This window comes from Elaeis guineensis, chromosome 6, assembly GCF_000442705.2.
Source record: "Elaeis guineensis isolate ETL-2024a chromosome 6, EG11, whole genome shotgun sequence".
Taxonomy (NCBI): domain Eukaryota; kingdom Viridiplantae; phylum Streptophyta; class Magnoliopsida; order Arecales; family Arecaceae; genus Elaeis; species Elaeis guineensis.
The window spans coordinates 8,059,889-8,078,824 of record NC_025998.2 but is presented as its reverse complement, the minus strand read 5'-3'; the positions used below and the strand labels follow the sequence as shown (position 1 = coordinate 8,078,824).

Here is an 18,936-nt window from a genome sequence, read left to right as displayed (position 1 = left end):
TAACAATCTAAAACTCTTTGCTCAATCCAATGAGACTCTCCAACCATCCAATCATATCGAATCTTCTAATATGTATGACCCCATAGGTTCGAACCTAAGCTAGTAATATAGGAATAACTTTCAATACTAATCAATGTAACCATCTAGTAATAGAATCCAATGTTTGGATAGACCGAATGTATGCAAAGCTACACTCAAGAATCTATTTGGATACAGTTACCGTATAATTCATCACTTTGACCCTTGATGCTAAGATGACTTAGAGTTTAAACTGTCAACTCTTAATAGTATATCCATTATGTGTCTCAACTTAATAAATTTTATGTCTCCTCACAAGGACTATCCTGGCTAAGATTTTACTAAATTAAAATATAAAGCATTCTCTTCAATCCCTTGGAGTGGTCAATTTCATCTTGACTCACGCACCGACTTCACAAGTACTTGATTGTATCCAAAAATCTTTCGATCTTAAATTAAAAATTTAGATAGTCTGATATCAAAACACAGTGAGTTACTTACAAGTCACCGTGATGATCTCAAGTCAGAGGGATACTTATACCTATATCCTTTCGGAGTGATACTTGACAGTAGAGTGCTCCGAAGTTGGTCATGTTCTGTAAAATGTACTCCTATATTTCACATGTATGTCATGCCAATATTTTTATGCTCCTTGGTTAAAAGAATAACTAACTTATATGACACATAATGATCTATATTTGATATGTCTATCGTCCTAGTAATATCATATCATTTGTTCACGAACTCATTTAAAGACTAAATGATAAATCTTTTTTTATCAATTTAAAATAGTTATAAAGACTTTCAACATAATACAGAAGTTCGATATAGAAGATATATAAGCTTATGATGAAAAATGCTAAATAAATATTTTACTAATATTTAATTCATATACAATTATATCAATTAGCACAACTGTTAACAGACTGACGATTGATTTTGGAATATATTTTTCAATATTATTGTGATGTAGAATGGAGGGCTTTATTAATCTAACATTGATTGTGAGTCAAGGAAGACTGTGCCTTATATAGGAGGGGATCATTCTTCCCATGTGAGGCACATTTTAAGTGACAAAATCTTGAGGCTCATGGGCTAAAGCGAACAATATCTCACGTACCGAGCTATGAGCTCTTGACCGTAATATTGGCACCCACTATGGGGCCTATGCACCTTCTTTGGACTGTGGGGCTCCTCTTGCCCATACACCAGTCTGTGGTAAAAATAGACAGGACACATCCCATCTGTATATAGAGTCTCTTATGGGCTATGGTAAAAATAAAGAGGAGGACGCCTTTCGTCTGTACACAGACTCCCCCAAGGAGCTGTGGTAAAAATAAAGAGGATACCTCCCATCCGTACACAGACTCTCTCTTAACTAGGGGGCCATATATGTTGTCGTGTAGAATGGGGGGTTTCATTAGTTTCACATTAGTTATGGGTGAAGAGAGACTCTGACTTGTATAAGAGAGGACCATTCTTCCCATATGAGACATCTTTTAAAGGTCATAACCGTGAGACCCATAGGTCAGAGCGGACAATACCTCACATGCTGAGCTATAAGCTCTTGACTGCAACATTGGCATCCATCGTGGGGCCTATGCGCCCTCTCATGGACTGGCGGGCTCTTCCCATCCACACACCAATTTATGATAAAAATAAAGAGGAAGACATCTTTCATCCATATACAGACTCCCTCAGGGGTTGTGGTAAAAATAAGGAGGAGGACACTTCCCATCCAGACTTTCTCAGAGGGGTTGTGGTAAAATTAAAGAGAACACCTTCCATCTGTACACAGACTCTCTCTTGACTGAGAGGCTATGTTGTGGTGTAAAATGGGAGGTTTTATTAGTCTCACATTGGTTCTGAGTCAAGAGAGACTCTAGCTTATATAGGAGGAGACCATCCTTTCCATGTGAAGTATCTTTGAAAGGGCAAAATCGTGAGATCCGTGAGCTAAAGTAGATAATACTTCACATACCGGGCCATGAACCCTTGACCGTAATAAGTATAATACTGAAATTGTACTTTGTATGAGGATCTTTTGATAATTAATTCAATGCATCATTATTTTATCTTAGTTTTACTCTATTTTTTATTCCAAAAGTATGTGTAGCTTAGCTTTCTATTGTAGCACCATGTTTTATCCTTGCAGCTTGCTGTAGTCCAGCACTATTATTTACCATAACCCTATATCCTTCTATTGTAGCCCGACACTACACCCCTTATCTATCTTCAAAAGATCGTGTGATAATAGTAAAAGTCGTTGAATATCAAGACATCTAGATCCATATTACTCTTTATCATCGTTTCAATCCATATCATCATTTTTCTGGTTGATCAAATGGTGGTGGACTGGTATGTCCACATGCACCAACCTTGTTGCTACTGAAGACTCGACACCTTTCTTTACCAAAAAATCAAGTTTTGTGGAATCTCGAGTTCCTTGGCACTTGTTTGGACGGAATGGAAAAGATACCGATAGGCCCAACAATTCATTATCTTTACATGTAAATGCCAAGTTTTTAAATAACACATATCCTATGATAATGGCCTCTTGCAAAAACATCATTAATAATTCTAACAACTATATCAACCACTTTTTATCTCAAAAGGCAAGTTTTCCAACTTTTAAATATCAAAATAACTACTAAAATAACAATTGCTACGAAGAAAACTCTATGCATGAGGATTTTATTTCATATGTTGGAGCTAGCTGTATGGAGATACATGGAGCTACCCAATTGGAAGTATGTGAATATGATCAAAATATTATTATTGATTTTTTTATTTATATGTGATACCAATACTCATTATTCTATATTTTACTATTTTATAGATTTTGAGAATATGAGGTTATGTTCAAGGAATTGAGTAGAGGTAGACTTTAACATCTTTATTTTAGCTTGGGATTTGACGAGAATTACTGTAAGATTTTTTGAATATTATTGAATTTTATAAGATATTAAAATTTGAATTTTACTTATTTAAATTTTGAGACTCATTTAATTGATTATTTATTCTGCTGCTTGTTTTGTGATATCATAACGAGATATCTTATATATGTATAAAGAAAATTTTTTCACGAATATACAACAGTTACCACGGTCTTGGCTTGTGATCTAAAATCTAAAGCATGATAATGCTACTTCAGCTTGCCATTCTTTCCTACCCTCCTCCAAACGAGGGCAACTGCTAACATTTCTCCGTATATTTTTATGTTTTTTTTTCTCTAATTTCTCAGCATCATACAATAATAAATAATGCAGTCTTATTTTTGTCGAAGTGGAATCTCGTGCTTCTTTGTTGCTGTCACACCTAAACATTTTAGATTTTCACAAGTCGAATAAGAAGAGATTAATCCTCCTTTATTATCCAACAGTGGAAAGTCACTAAAGTCTGGCATAATTTTGTGTTTTATCAACAAGTTGCGACTGCATTCTGCTTTCATTTCTATACCTGTGGGAAAACCAACCTCTCTTCTTAGAGAGAGAGAGAGAGATCAAAAAAGCTGCGACTACCCAGCGATCTAGTTGCGACCATGCTGGAAGGTGACGTTGAAAAATCAGAATCAATGACTTTTTAGGGGCTGAATGTTGATCTGGAAGGGGAAGGAAATTTGATGTGGACTTTTGGTTAGATATTCTAATTTCAAGGTTCCTACACATGTTTCAGCTGCATATTTTTTCAGATGTCCAGGCCCAAAGTTTCAATAGAAGTTTTTATTAGGATTTGACACTTTGAGATTTGATCCACATTGAACCCACAGCGAGGACCGCGACGAAAAACAAAATCTAATAAGATCAAGATAACCCCAAACGGAGTCTGGATAGCCAAGATACGTGTAAAAGAAGATCCGAAGCGGTGGCACGGTGCACAAGGTGGAGGCGGCCGACGAAGGGCCGGCGAAGCACCGCCGCCCGGCATGACGGAGACACGCCCAGTGCGTAGCCGCATGCGGCCCAACATGCGGATGGGCCAAGCACGGGCGCGTGCGACCTAGGCGCAGTCGGGCCCAGGCACGCATGCGCCCAAGCACAGGTTGGCCTAGCACGGGCGAGCGTGTGGGCCAGCACAGCGCATGCGGGAGGGCCAGCCCAGCGCGCGCAGGTGCCTAGCCCAGCACTCGCGTGGTCCATCGTGGACCACGGGGTGCTGGCGGTCTACGGGTGCCGCGTGGATCGAAGTTGCGGTCCAAGCGTGGTTTAGGGGTCTTTGTGCGCGATCCAATGGCCTAGGAAGCTTTCGGCCAAGATCCAACGATCCAGGAAAGGTTTTTGGGTGATCTAAGGACTCCTTAACCCCTTCTAACTTGCTTTTAAGCCTTTAAAAGGCTGTGAACGTGAACAGAAGGGTGTGGTGCGGTGTTGATCCGAGGAGGCTTCGTGCGAAAACTCAGAGAAAAGGGACTGTGGAGAGAGAGAGGCTGAGGAGCTATGAGAAAAAAGAGCAAGGAGGCTTCTGGACAGCAGACAACAGTTGCTTCAGAGGTTCAGGAGGTCTTCCTAGAGAAAAAGCTTTTGTGAGGGAGAACTTTCTATGAAAGAGAAATTGGGTGTACGAGGGTTGAGTGTGATGTCTCTTCTTGTAATATTTCTTTTCTTATAGTGAAGTTTGCAAGCCCCATAGAGGTGAGCTTTTTTTTGGCTGATCCACGTATTTTGATTATTTTCTATTTTATTTTTTCTTTCTTTCTGCTGCATCGTGCGGTACTGAAAAGACTTGGGAGGTAGTGTCCTGACCAGACATCCACCCGACAAGTAGTATTAGAGCGTGGCGATACAAGGATGCAGATTGCAGTGATGGTGAGCAAGACTGAAGATGGAGAAGACAGGATCAATCATGATAGAGATCAACAAGTTTAATAGAAAGAATAATTTCTCCTTGTGGCAGGCAAGGGTGAAGGATGTGCTCATCTAACAAGGGTTGATCGATGCTCTCTTATGCGAGAAAAAACCGACCACCATGAAGGTACAGGATTGAAAATGGCTACAGATGAAGGCGGTGAGTACTATCTGCATGTATCTAGCGGATGAAGTGATGATCTATGTGCTTAGCAAGACTTCTATGATGGTACTATGATTGAAGCTCGAGGAGTTGTACATGACAAAATCTCTCACCAACACTTTTTTTCTCTGGAGACAGTTCTACTAGCTATAGATGACTGAGGGACAGAGCGTGCAGGAGCATTTTAGCCACTTCCAGAAGATCCTCACCGACCTCCTCAGTGTTGGTAAGAATGTTAAGGAGAAGATCAGGGCGTTGGTTTTGCTAGCATCGCTTCCACCTTCGTATGAGTCTTTGATGACTGCTCTTCTAGTGGAGAAGAGCACTATCAAGATAGATGAGGTCACCATGGCGATACTCCAGAATGAGGTTCTCAGGAGGGAGAATCCGGCTTCGAGCTCAGATGGAGGTAGCTCAGCTTTGGTGGCTTCTGGAGGAGCAGAAAGCAGTAGACAAAGCGATAGGAGATCGCGATGAGGGCAGTCTAAGTCCAGGAGAGACTTAAGCAAGACCAGGTGTTATTGGTATGACGAGTTGGAGCATCTAGCCAGAGATTGCCTTCAACTCAGAGATCGGATGATAGCTGCTGTAGCGACGGTCAGTAGCTATTCAGAGGGAGATATCTTGAAGATATCTGACGAGGTATCTACTTCTTTCCAGCAGTGGATTATAGATTCTGCATGCACCTATTATGTATGTTACAGAGAGGAGCAGTTTGACTCCTCTGAGAACAGTGAGGGTATTGTTTATCTGCCAGATGGATCGAGCTGTGTGATCAGAGGCATCGGGACGGTCAGTTGGAGGACACATGATGGTACAGTGAGAAGATTGGGAGAGGTCCGATATATATCCGATTTTAGTCAAAATTTTATCTGATTGAGTAAACTGGATTCGAGAGGCTACAGGATGGTAGCTGGTGGAGGAATCCTAAAGGTGCTACATGACGATAGGATTATTCTAGAGGAGAAGAAGGGGAGGAGCGGATATTATTACTTGGCGGGGAGCCCAGTGCGAGGTGTAGCTTCAGGAGCCAGAAAGAGTCCAGAGTGAGGTGGAGCTCCAGGTGAAGGTGGATCGGGCATGAGACAGGAGACTCAGAAATACGAGAGGCAACATCACAAAGTGAGATTCCTATTGCCACAGGATGATGCCCCGAGTAGGTCTCAGATTAGGAGGAGCACAGCATATAATGGAGATGGGATCGAATGGTCTAGCTCGACTCCCATGTTTGTCCATCCATGATCAGCAGTCGATTGTCCTAGGACATGGGAGTGAAGAGATTCAGAAGCTCTCAGAGTCAGGAGGGAGCCGAATATCGAGTCGAGATGGAGATTATCAAGATTTGACGCTTCAAGATTTAGTCTACATTGAACCCACAATGAGGTCCGTGATGAAAAATGAAGTCCAACGAGATCAAGATCATCCCAAACTGAGTTTGGATGGTCAAAATACACGCAAAAGAAGATACAAAGTGATGGCACGGTGCACAAGGCGGCGGCGGCGGCCGGTGGAGTGCCGCCCGATGCGGTGGAGACATGCCCAGCATGCAGACGGGCCCAGCACGGGCACGCATGTAGTCCAGGCACGGGTTGGCACAGCGCGGGCGAGTGCGCGGGCCGGCCCAGTGCATGCAGACGGGAGCGTGCGGGCACCTAGCCCAGCGCTCGCACGGTCCACCATGGACCGCGGGGCGTTGGCAGTCTACGAGAGCCGTGTGGACTGAAGTTGCGGTCCACGCATGGTTCAGGGGTCTTTATGCATGATCCGACGGCTCAAGAAGCTTTCGGTCGAGATCCAATGGTCTAGGGAAGGTTTTCGGGTGATCTAAGGACTCCTTAACCCCTTTTAACTTGCTTTTAAGCCTTTAAAAGGCCGTGAACGTGAATAGAAGGGTGTGGTGCAGCGTTGATCCGAGAAGGCTTCACGCAAAAACCTAGAGAAAAGAGCTCGTGGAGAGAGAGAGGTTGAGGCACTGTGAGGAAGAGGAGCAAGGAGGCTTCTAGACAACGGACAGCAGTCGCTTCAAGGATTCAAGGGTTCTTCCTAGAAAGTGAGCTTTTGTGAGGTAGAACTTCCTGTGAGGGAGGAATTGGGTGTATGAGGGTTGAGGATGAGGTCTCCTCTTATAATATTTCTTTTCTCATAGTGAAGTTTGCATGTCCCGTGGAAGCGAGCCTTTTTTTGGCTGATCCACGTATTTTGATTGTTTTCTGTTTTATTTCTTCTTTCTTTCTGCTGCATCGTGCAGTACCAAAAAGGTCTTGGGAGGTGGTGTCCTGACCAGATATCCACCCAACAGTTTTAGCTGCATATCGACCATTCTGCGGAACATATATCACATTTCTACCATTCAGCTGCTCTCAAGCTTTTCTCAAAGTATCGTACTCATTACTAGCAGAGCGGTTGCTTCAGTTTCATGCACATTTTTCAGTCTCATTACTTGAAGAAGTTTCAGCTGCATATCTACCCCTGTTTTGAATTTTTCTGTTAGTTCTAAATCCTAACAAGAACCCTGCATATTCTCTTCTTCTTCCTCTATCAGCTCTGTCTTGGTAAATAATTCAGTTTCAATAAAATTTTGGATGGCCAAGCCTCCCTTTTCATCAAAAAAGAATGTTGACCTGGTTGGGCAACAGCGCATTACAAGAAGAGATTTTGGGGTGGTTACTCTGATATTTAATAGGGTGTATTACATTGAGTTGCTCTAACATGCGGACAGCTAGCTTGGTTCCCATGTAGACCAAATATATTGCTCGTAAAACCGGGGGTACTAAGAGGACCCAAACCCCATCCCTTAGTTTCTTGCATCCAAACTAAAGTTTCAGTGGTAGAAGCCTTCACATTTCCTGAGAGCTTCATGAAATCCATCTGACGAGGCTCACTAGCTATCCCTTTTGCGCAAGTCTCTGGGAGCTTGGCTTGGAGAATAGTGTCCTCACATTGTAACATTGATGTGTCGTCCATCCAATCATGCTCAGCCCTTATTGATGCAAAACAAGCATGGTAAAGGATCCCAAAATCAAAGAAGAGGAATTAGCCTGGTCCAACGATAGAAAGCTCATTTTGTCCATGGCTTTCTTGAACGGATTGTGAGCTTGCGACTAGCCCACGGACCCTTTCTCGACCATCTCCACCTCCATGGAATGCGCTGTGCCGCAGCCTGAGCCCCCGGATACCGGCAATCCAAGCAGAGGAGACAACACATATCACACAAGATCGAACTCGATTAATTGAAAGAAACTATTCTTCTGGGGACCAACCCAAACCTCTCTCACTCAACGGTATTATCCATTCTCATCTCAACATAAAAACCTTCCATAATTGCAGCAGGCACCACGGATTTTTTCCTCATCCATGTGCAGAGGCCGCCCCACATATTCTGCTCCATTTATAATAGACTCCGGACCCTAATGTTCAAGGGCAAATCCGACAGTTGAATCCAAGCCACCATAGAAAATCTGAGACATCGGTGCCACGGCTATCCTAGAAATCCTAGGGTTTAGCTACCTGAGCCAGGAACCTCTTAGTTCAGGACTAGAGCCTGCCCGCATGGGAATATTACCTTTGTCCATAACCCCTGGCGAGGAAGGATCCAGAGACCCTTGTGCCTCTCTAGAAGCTTCAGAAGAATCCTTACCTGGATTCGTTACGCCTACCCGAAAAGAGGCTGGTTCGGGTAACAGAGTCCCCGGCCCTCTTGCCTGTTTTCCTGGTTTGGACGGTCACCCTCTTGTTGCGCTAGCCAGCCACTGGCAATCTAGCTTACATGTTTCTCCTCCTCTGAGAAACGTACGTTTTTAACGTTGTAACAGGACTGCTCGGGCTCGACCCGGCCGTTATCTTGAGTAGTTCAAATAATTTTTCCAATGAAAAAATTTATAAGCGATTTCAAATTTATATATATTTTAATAATATTAATTTTATTATATATATTATAATATTATATATATATAATTAGTAGAATAAGGTTGGAATTTGAGTTTAAACTGAAATTCAAGTATGCCTTAATTGATATTCGAGTTGAATAAAGTCGGTCTTAAGTCTAACCTTTTTTTCATCGAATTAAGCTCAAATTTAATATATTAAAACTCGACCGATCTCAAGTTTCAAATTTAAGTATTTTAAATCAGGTCGAGCTTGAATATCTAACTATCTAACTCAACTCGATTCGATTCGATTGCATCCTTCATAAAAATGACTCTTAAAAATCAGAATCGACACGTACTTTGGGGTGAATGGTTGAGCTAGTTGGCCAATAGACCTGTTGGGAAAAAATTCGTACAGATCGAAAATGCAAAGAAGCCCAAGGCCCAAGATGGCTAAGCCTAGCTCCTAGAAGGGCGAAGCCATGGCCAACTCGTAATCGGCCCCCACCAAAATTAAGTTACAGTCGACCTTCAGCTCAAATCGCCTAGGTGGAAGCTGATGCCGAGGATTCATCAGCATAACTTGATGAGTCTTATTTGGAATCACCAACGTGCCCCGGTGGTCCATCTGCTGGTACCGATTTTTAGGACTGTCTGCAAACAACATGGATCAACTGGACATCTACTTATAGCCAGCAGTTTTCAACCGAACAAACATTGACAGCGAACAAATCTCATGCTTGGCGATCAGCCTGACTCTCGATCAAGGGCTTTTGCCCTAAAAAAAAGTCACAACATCCGAACCTACTTCGGCCCCATTCACCAACAATGACTTGCCTAAAGGCCCTCTCGGTGGTTGCCAACGTCCCTTCACCGACCGATCATTGCTAATAATCTCCTCGAAGGTCGCTGACAAGGCCTCGAGTCGGCTTGGTCAACTCAAATGCACCGACTAACTGGATCATCTGAGCAACCGAACAAACTATCCTAACAAATTTTTGGAGCATGGCCACATAGCATAACTAATATCCATAACTAACAACTTGATAAGTGGGCGGACAGTAGGCTTCCGAAAAGTGGCCATGTGGCATAGCTGGCACCCACGACTAACAATCTGATAAGTGGACGGATGGCAGACAGCTAATCCTGACAGCCTACTGACTCAGGCTTAATAATCTTCGAACTCCATCTATAAAAAGACGTGAAAAAGGAGATCCTAAGGCAAGCCATCACTCTGTCTCTCATGCTTTCTCCTTCAGTTGAACGAGATACTGACTTGAGCATCGGAAGGTCTCCACCGAAGCCACCTTCGATCAAGACTTTTCTTGCAGATCTCGCCTTCAGGAGATCGATCTTGACCGTTCACTCCAGCTCCTTCAGCATCGGCTGCATCTCGCACCAACAGGACCAATATAATTAGAAGAGATTTTGGGGTGGTTACTCTAATATTTAGGGCTATTTTAGAGGGTCAGTTATATTGAGTTGTTCTAATATGTGGGCAGCTAGCTTGGTTCCCGAACAGACCAAATCTAATGCTCATGAAATCTGGGATAATCTGATATGGAGATCCAAATCTCATCCTCTAGTGACAAGAGGTAGCATCATGCATCCAAACTAAAGTTGGGTCATAGAAGACATCACATTCCTTGTGAGATTGACAATGTTTTTTCGACAAGGCTCACTAGCTGTCTTTTCTGTGCTAGCCCATGAGAGAAGTCAAATATAAATGTTATTGGTGCCTAAGAATATCTTTTTAATATAAAAAGCAGAGAGGGTTGGAATCTCCCCTATTTTATCAGCGAGCTGAATTTTTTGGAGAAATATGGAGGCTCATGACATTAAACCATTAGTCACCCAATATATTTAATAAAAAGCCTAATGTACAATGAAGAAGAGCACAGCTACAAGAGAATATACAACGTTTATCAGGGGAGATAATTGACATGGAGAATGCTGTGCTTACATATAGACTCTCACCTATTGATGTAGCCTTAACATGCTTCCATCACTCATTGCTACGTGCATAAAAGATCTGTTTATAGGTATGATAACCCACGGTTGGTCTAGATGAGATGCCCATTGCCAGCTGTAATGGTAAGAGCTCCATCATCATCTTTTCATTCACACTATAGTATCATTTGAAACAGTTTGTTGACGATGTAATAATATTTGCAATACATCCTTTATTGTAGGTCTTGATGAAGGTAATGGGCTAGTGCACATGACTCCTAATTTAAAGACAAATGCAATCTCCTCTACGTATGTTGGGTTCTTGATGTCCTGATCTATAGCATTGATCACCTTGTCAGCCTCTTGAAAGCAGTACCTAGCCCACTCTGCTAGATTACCAGAGTCTCCACCATCATTTGCTTTCTTTCCGATAGTTAGTTCTAAAAGAATCACTCCAAAGCTGTACACATCCATCTTCTCATCTATTTTTTTTGAGTATCCGCATTCTGCAATTCAAGAAATAACCATAAAAACACATATTGAATATATGGTAATGGACTAAAGTAACAGAATGCAGTATTTACTGTTGGCCTCCTCCTCATTGAATGTTAGGAGGCAATAGATACAATCAAAATGCATCGAGTGTGAGGTACAGATGCAGCCACTGTGGCAGCATAAGCTGACTCCTCCCATTATATAGATACCTGCATATTGATGTTTCAACTTTGATAGCAAAGACATGTCCTCTAAATTGTGGTTAATTGCTAACTCTCTCCTTACTCGGAGGAGATATGAATACTAGCGTGATTAATATTCATGCAAATACTACCTTGATTGTATCTAAATATGTGTATGCACATATATTAATTTCTTAAATAGATTTGAACAAATATCAAAATCACTTACCGGGAGCCATGTAACCGAATGTTCCCGCTACGGCCGACACCGTGTTGGCCTCTCCAAGCCTGATGAGCACCCTAGCCAGACCGAAATCAGCGACCTTGGCTCTAAATTCGGAGTCTAATAATATGTTACTCGACTTCACATCTCGGTGCACGACAGGTGGGGAGCAACCGTGGTGCATGTAGCATAATCCTCGTGCCACATCAACAGCAATCCGCAGCCTGGTGGACCAATCTAACAAAGGTAGGTGATCAGAGTTCATCCCTTCGATTTGCTCCCCCGCCCTCCACTTCTTGTGAAGCCACCGATCAAGGCTCCCGTTCTCCATGTACTCGTACACCAGCAGTTTTGTATCGACGCTCCAGACGCAGCAAAGTAGTTTAACAATATTAGCATGCCGGATTGAGCCTAGGATTTGGACCTCGGATTCAAACTCCTTCTCGAGTTGGGAATCAAGCTTCCTGCTGTTCCATATCTTTTTAACGGCCACGATCTGTGCGACGTGGTTTTCGAGCACAATCCGATATACTTTTCCACCACCGCCGCTCCCGATAAGGTTGTCCTCCGTAAGCCCACTCAGGATGGTGGACTTGGTAAAATCCAACGGATAGAAAGACATCATCTTCCGCGTGGGTAGAACTCTGCCATTGCTTCTCCCATGGCGCCCTCTTCTTGCGAACGCAGCGAAGACAGTGGCCATCAAGGAGACGAGTGAAGCGAGAACGATGAGCATCATACGGAGCTTCCATTGCAAGCCATGTTTGCAGATGGGGACGTTTAAGAGCTCACTGGAAGTGCAGAGGCTGGGGTTTGAGAGGAAGCTTTGATTGTAGGCTGCGTCCTGCAATGAGATCGGGATCTCGCCTGAAAGCCGGTTGGACGAGAGGTCGAGCATCCCGAGCTTGAGGTCTCCGATCTCTGGCGGAATTGAGTCGGACAGTTGGTTAATCGATAGGTCGAGTGAGATGAGTTGCCGTAAGGACCCAATTGCTGCAGGAATCTTGCCCACAAGACGGTTTCTTCTGAGACTAAGAAAACACAGATATTTCAGCTCTGATATCCCTGGCGGGATTTGGCCAGAGATCTGGTTCCCTCCCAGATATAGCTCCACGAGTTCGGAGATTCCGGTTAAGACAGCTGGAACATTGCCGGATAGCAAGTTGTTGTCCGCTATAAGGGACTGCAAACTTTTTGCCGTTGATGGAATGTTGCCGGAGAATTTGTTGTTCATGATGTCCAGCCACGTGAGTCCCGGTGGCAATTTGTCCGGTAGGGTGCCGGAAAACCGGTTGTCGAACATGAAAAGGATAGCGAGGTTCTGAAGCTTGCCGAATTCCTCCGGGAAGGATCCATTTAATTGATTGATCGAGATGTCGATCTGTTCCAGCCCCAAGGCGCCAATTGGTCCGTCGATGTTGATCGCTCCAGTTAGGTTGTTTGCAAACAAATAAAGGTTCCGCAACTTCCTTAGATTCCAGACTCCAGCGGGTATGCTTCCACTGAGGGAGTTCTCCACTAGATCCAATTCGGTCATCTCCGTCAACTCTCCGATGAATTCAGGGATCTCGCCCTTCAAATTACAATGGCGAATCCACAGCGTGCTCAGCCGAGTCAAATTGCGGAAGGTTGAAGGGATCGTTGCTGAAGAGAAGGGATTATATCCAAGCGAGAGGGTTTGGAGGTTTGAGAGGTTGCCGAGCTCGGCTGGGATGGACGCATCGAAGAAGTTGTTATCGAGAGTGAGATATTCGATAGCCGAGAGCCGGCTGATGGAGGGCGGAATGTCTCCAGTGAAGTTATTGGCTGAGAGGATGAGGTGAGTGAGACGGGCTGAGAGACGGTAGATATTGGGGGGGATCACGCCTACGAAGTAGTTCTGGGAGAGGTCCAGGTGCAGGAGGTTAGAGCAGTTGTAGAGGGATGTGGGAAAGGAGCTGGTGAAGTTGTTGTAACTGAGGTCGAGGAAAGAGAGACTTTTCAGCTTGCCTATGGCTGCTGGGATGGGTTGGGTGATGTTTTGGTTGACAAGTGAGATATTGGTCACAGAGCCATCAGAGGAGCATTGGATTCCGGTCCATTTGCAGTGGCTGATGGGGGTGGAATCGTTCCAAGAGCTGAGAACCGAAGGGTTTCCCCAATCCTCCTTGATTCGGAGGAGAATTTGCCTTTCTCCATCCTCTGTAGTCATTTGGGATGCTGCTAGCGAAGAGAAGAAGAAGATGATTAGCAGAAGGAGAGAAGAAGAGATTGCTTTTGCTACCATTTTTGGGGCTTTGGCTGAGGTCACCTAAAGGGGTTGAGTTCGGGAGCTTTCATGGACGGCAACTGCGACCTGGGCATTCTTCAGAGACCGTGGCATGGTTCCTTTGGACTCTAGATGAGTACGGTGGAGGTGGGAATGGAGAAATTTTGCTCGGTGGTCCCTCCTCGTCCGGGACCATGTCTTTTTAAAAGTAAAATTAAAAAAAAAAATGATGCCACTCAATAATAAAGGCAGTGGAGAGAGAGAAAAAAAAATAAAAAAAAATAAAAAAATAAAAAAAATTATAGAAAGATATATTCAATTTTAATCTTATTTAATATATATATATATATTAATTTTAAAATGTATCAAATTAGTTCTTCAAATTTTTGAAATATTCTAATATATTTTTATCATTTACTTACCAACTAATAGTATTAATTTTTTATTTCAACAAATAAATAAAAATACTCTTTGTTCATATTGAATAGATCTTCGAAAAAAGAAAGAGATGGAAATGGAGAGAGTTGTCATAGAGGAAGAGGTTATAATCATGAAGATCGGTATAGAAGGAGAGGATGGAGTTACAGGTCTCAAAAGTGAAATTAGAGAAAAAGGAAGAGGAAGAGGAGAAAAGGTTAAGCGAAAGAGGATGAGAAAAGAGAAAAAGCATATGGATGGGCTTAGAAGAGAAGAAAGATAATGGGGAGACATGGATGAGGAGAAATAAGAAGAAGGAGAAAAAAGGGCCGCCAGCAAGAAAGGCGGAGCTAGAGAAGGTGGAGGTGGGGAAAGAGAGGTGGGCGGGCTTGGAAGAGAAGGAGAAGTAGGAGAGAAGGAAGGGGAGGAGGGTTTGCTGGTAAGGTGGGCGAAGGTGGAGGGAGCTACTATGAAGGGAGAGGGTTCATAAGCGGGCTTCGAGGAGGAGGAGGCAAAGAAGAAGTAGATTAGAAGAAAAAAAGAGAGATGGATGGGTAGTGGTGAGCTTGGAGCAAGAGAATAAGGAAAAAAATAAATGAGGAGGAAGTGAAGGAGGGGAATGAGAGATCACTGATGTGGAAGGGATGGAGGTGGTGGGAGCAACCGTAGAGAGGCATATGGATGGGCTTAGAAGAGGAGGAGGAGGAGAAGTGAGAGAGGAGAAAGCGGAAGAGGGGGAAAGGCTCGAAGAAGGAAGACGATGAGGAGAAGAAGGAGATTAGGAGGAAGAGGAGGATTGGAAAAGTAGAGGAAGAGACGTTGGCACCAGAGGTGGAGAAAGGGAGCAATCAAAGAGGAAGAAAGTGAAAAGAGATGAGATTAGGATAGTTTGATCATTTTATAAAATAATGGTATCATTTCATGAATAGAGATAGATAGTAGGACCACACTGGAACATCTCGAAAATTTGAAGGACTAATTTGATATAGTTTAAAGTTGAGGGATATAAGTAAAATTGAACTAAAATTGAAGAAGTATTCCTATAATTTTTTTAAAAATATTATTTAATCAGATGATCGAATAATAGATCATATTTCAATTTGGATAAAATTTTAGTATATCATTATTGCTATCGGGAGTTACAAGCTAAATGATTTTGATTTTTGAAAAGTCTTCTCAATTGATTATTTCAAACATCCATGTTTGATGAGATTTCTCATTAAAATCTCTTCTATTAGTGATGATTATTTTTATTATGGAAGGCAAAATCCAATCTTAATGATATATTTGTGTAGTCTCTAGTTAATTTAGAAAAAATCTATAATAATCCAATTATTTTAAATAGTAACAAATTTATATTGAAAGAATTTTTGTATTAAAAATTATGGTCTCTTATTTATAATTTGCTTAATTATTTTTGCTTATTCATTGCCTGAGTAGGTCATAAAGATTATTGTTGCTTGGTGAATTATATTGATATCCTATTTAATTACAAAAAAAGAGAAGAAGTTGCGATATTACTACTTCATGATTGCTATTTTTTTCCAATAAAATAATATCAGAAAAGGTTGTTAGTAGTTGAATTTTCTTATACTGATTAAATGGAAGAGCATATGGATAGAAATATAGTTAAATTTATGTTTTTCAATTATTCAAGTTGAAAACTCTAAATGAAAGATTTATTATTTTGTAAAGATTTATATAATCTCACTGAAGAAGAGAGTTCCAAACCAAATGACAAAATTCAACAAAAATGCAAGTAGATAAATAGAAAGATAGTTAGATTAATCAAGCAATGGATACATAATAGTGTTTTCCATCATATTGCCATAGAAATTAATACACATAGTTTATGAAAGAAATACAGTCAGAGATATTGGCTACAAAAAGATGGGGGAGGAGTAAAAATAGGAACTTATAAAATTTCAACAACTATGATAAGTCAAAGGGAATGTTCAAGTTTAGAAAGAGATAAAATATTTTTGTCATGGCAAGTCAAAGCACATAAATAGAGAGTGCAGAAGATTTAAAGGAGAGTAATCAAATGAGAGAGGGGAAGATAAGAAAAAAGAAAAGAATACAATAGCAGTTACATCTAATGGTGATATTTGTATATATTATATAAGACGACAATTCTGCGAACTTTATATGTTATGATTGTACTTAGATTATTGATTCAGATGCATCTTTTCATGTTATTTCTCAAAGTGACTTCTTTACATCTTACAGTAGTGATAATTTTAGTAGTATTAAGATGGAAAAATGACAAAGTAATTTGGATTATAGGCATGGAAGATGTTTTCTTAGAAACCAGTATTGAATATTAACTGTTGCTAAAAAATATATGAAACATGTTCTAGATATCCATCTTTATTTGATCTCTATTGAAATATTTGATGATAAAGATTGCCACAACTATTTTAACAAAGAAAAATAAAAGCTCATCGAAGGTTCTTTAGCCGTGCTCTCTTGCTTGGAATATTAAACTCAAGGATTAATTTGATACAAACAAGACAACTGACGGTTATGCGGAATATTCTTGCCTGTACGAAACCTACCCGAGTTTTTGACACTCCAGCCTAGGAACTTATTCCTCATTGTAGCCTTTCCATCAGTTCTTATTATGGCTTCATTAAAAATGGAGGTCTAGTTTGCCCTTATCACAAAGTCATCTGGAAGGCACCAATACCGAAGAAAGTGAAAGTCTTCCTTGGTTAGCTCTATGGAATAAACTGCATACGGGCTAAATTCTTGCAACCAAAGGATGGCAATTGGGTTCTAGATGTGTTCTTTGCGGCGTTAAGGATGGAGTCCATTAACCAAATTCTCATTAGATGCCCTAATACGAGAAGCATATAGTTTGGCACTAAAAAGCAGCCTGGGATTAAAAGTTGGCCTGACAGCTTGCACAATCTATGGACAGAAAGGAGGAAGTCAAGATTTCAGCTTGCTGCCGATGCCTGGTAGATGAGCTCGTTGCAGCCTTTTACTGAGATGTACGGCGAGAAAGAAATGCTAGGATCTTCGTGGAAAGGGAATGTCCCTCAACTGTTTTGCAAAAAGTCCTTCAATCCTTAACAGTTTTGGAAGCATCTGCGCTGAGGAAAAATTGCTGACAGTTGTACGAGCTTCTGGGACATGCTGGCACCTTTGGCACGGCACTTATCTTATGCATCACATTGCTCAATTGACAGGTCCTCTTGAAGTAGAAGGAATGCTCCATTTTGAGGATATTTGCCGCGTAAAGTCCATTCATTCGTTGACAATAACTATTTCTGATAACCATTTTTTAGAGATCCTGTTTTCTGCTGTTTTAATCGGTGTTTCTTGTTCTGGTCCTCTGTAGATATCTGTTATTTGCTTTGTTTTCCTTTCTGTAGTTGATAAGCAACTGAAATTCTCAACTTTCCTTGTAAATATTTCTATATAAATATTCTTCCACTCGCTGCTTTCTCATTCTTCAGGAAAAAAAAAAAGAAACGTCTCTAGGCAGAGCAATCATACTCTAGACCCGAATATTAACCATTTATGTGTTAGTGGTGTCCACCTTTTTTTTGTGGTAAGAAAGCCAACTGTATTGACGGCAAAGTATAAAACAGTGTACAGACACCTTCAACAGACTGAACACAGAAAAATCACATAAAATAAAAGCGGCCTTAAACCAACCAAAATAAACACTTATAGGTACAACACCAAAATGAATTCCAGCCAAATTGCTATCCATAACATAAGTAGATACATGAAGTAATAAAGTTGAAAAAGATGCTGACGAAAGATCAAAAGCCACATTAGAGGAGGAAGCTTCCCCGTATGATGATACCAACATGGCACCAGCAAAGTACTGAAATCATTTACCAAAAAAAAAAGTACTGAAATCATTCTGACAAGTGGAATGCAGTAGTTGGTGCGAAGGAACACAGGCTGCTGCAAAGATAATTGAAAAGAGTAGCAATAGAGTTGACGAGCTTCTAATGTTGCACTCCGCAATGGGTGAACGTCCAAAACCTCAAGAGTTATGAGCAATCCATCTCTACCGTCATATGCATCTATATATTATGCCCTATATATATATATATATATGTCCACAACTGCCATTACAAAACGCACTTTTCTAGTGTGCGATATATAATCAACTTAATAATTTTTTCTATTTATGAAGTCAGAATTACTTTATTGTGTTAATAAGATTATCTAAGAGTACATATATTAATTTTCTACATATAATCCTCATTTATGGCAAATGTTCTAATTAATAAGAATAAAATTTAATCATAGGAGTGGAAAAATTATACATTGAAGAGAAATTTGAGAGCACTCACGTTGATGCTAACTAATTTTAATTTCCTTTCTAAAAATCTTCAAAAAATAAAAAAAATTAATATTAGATATTTAAATTACCGTAAATGTATTTGCATTTATTGATGTTTAGTTGTTTCAGATTTAATTAGTTGGACTTTGAAGATGAACTGAAGTGCCTGATCTCGGTATCATCCGACTGCTTTACCTTAGTGCTAGCCATGATACCATTCT

The 18,936-nt window shown here is 41.2% G+C and overlaps 1 protein-coding gene across 1 annotated transcript; it reads right to left on the bottom strand.

The window, feature by feature from the left end:
* Window positions 1–10,729: 10,729 nt before the first annotated feature.
* LOC105047453 (uncharacterized) lies at window positions 10,730–14,227 on the bottom strand. The gene is made up of 2 exons (XM_010926374.2): window positions 11,748–14,227; window positions 10,730–11,347 (listed from the first exon to the last, which is right to left on the bottom strand). Exons 1-2 carry the CDS (start codon window positions 14,005–14,007, stop codon window positions 11,013–11,015), a joined length of 2,595 nt encoding a protein of 864 aa, XP_010924676.1. The 5' UTR covers window positions 14,008–14,227; the 3' UTR covers window positions 10,730–11,012.
* Between the last annotated feature and the right edge of the window lie 4,709 nt (window positions 14,228–18,936).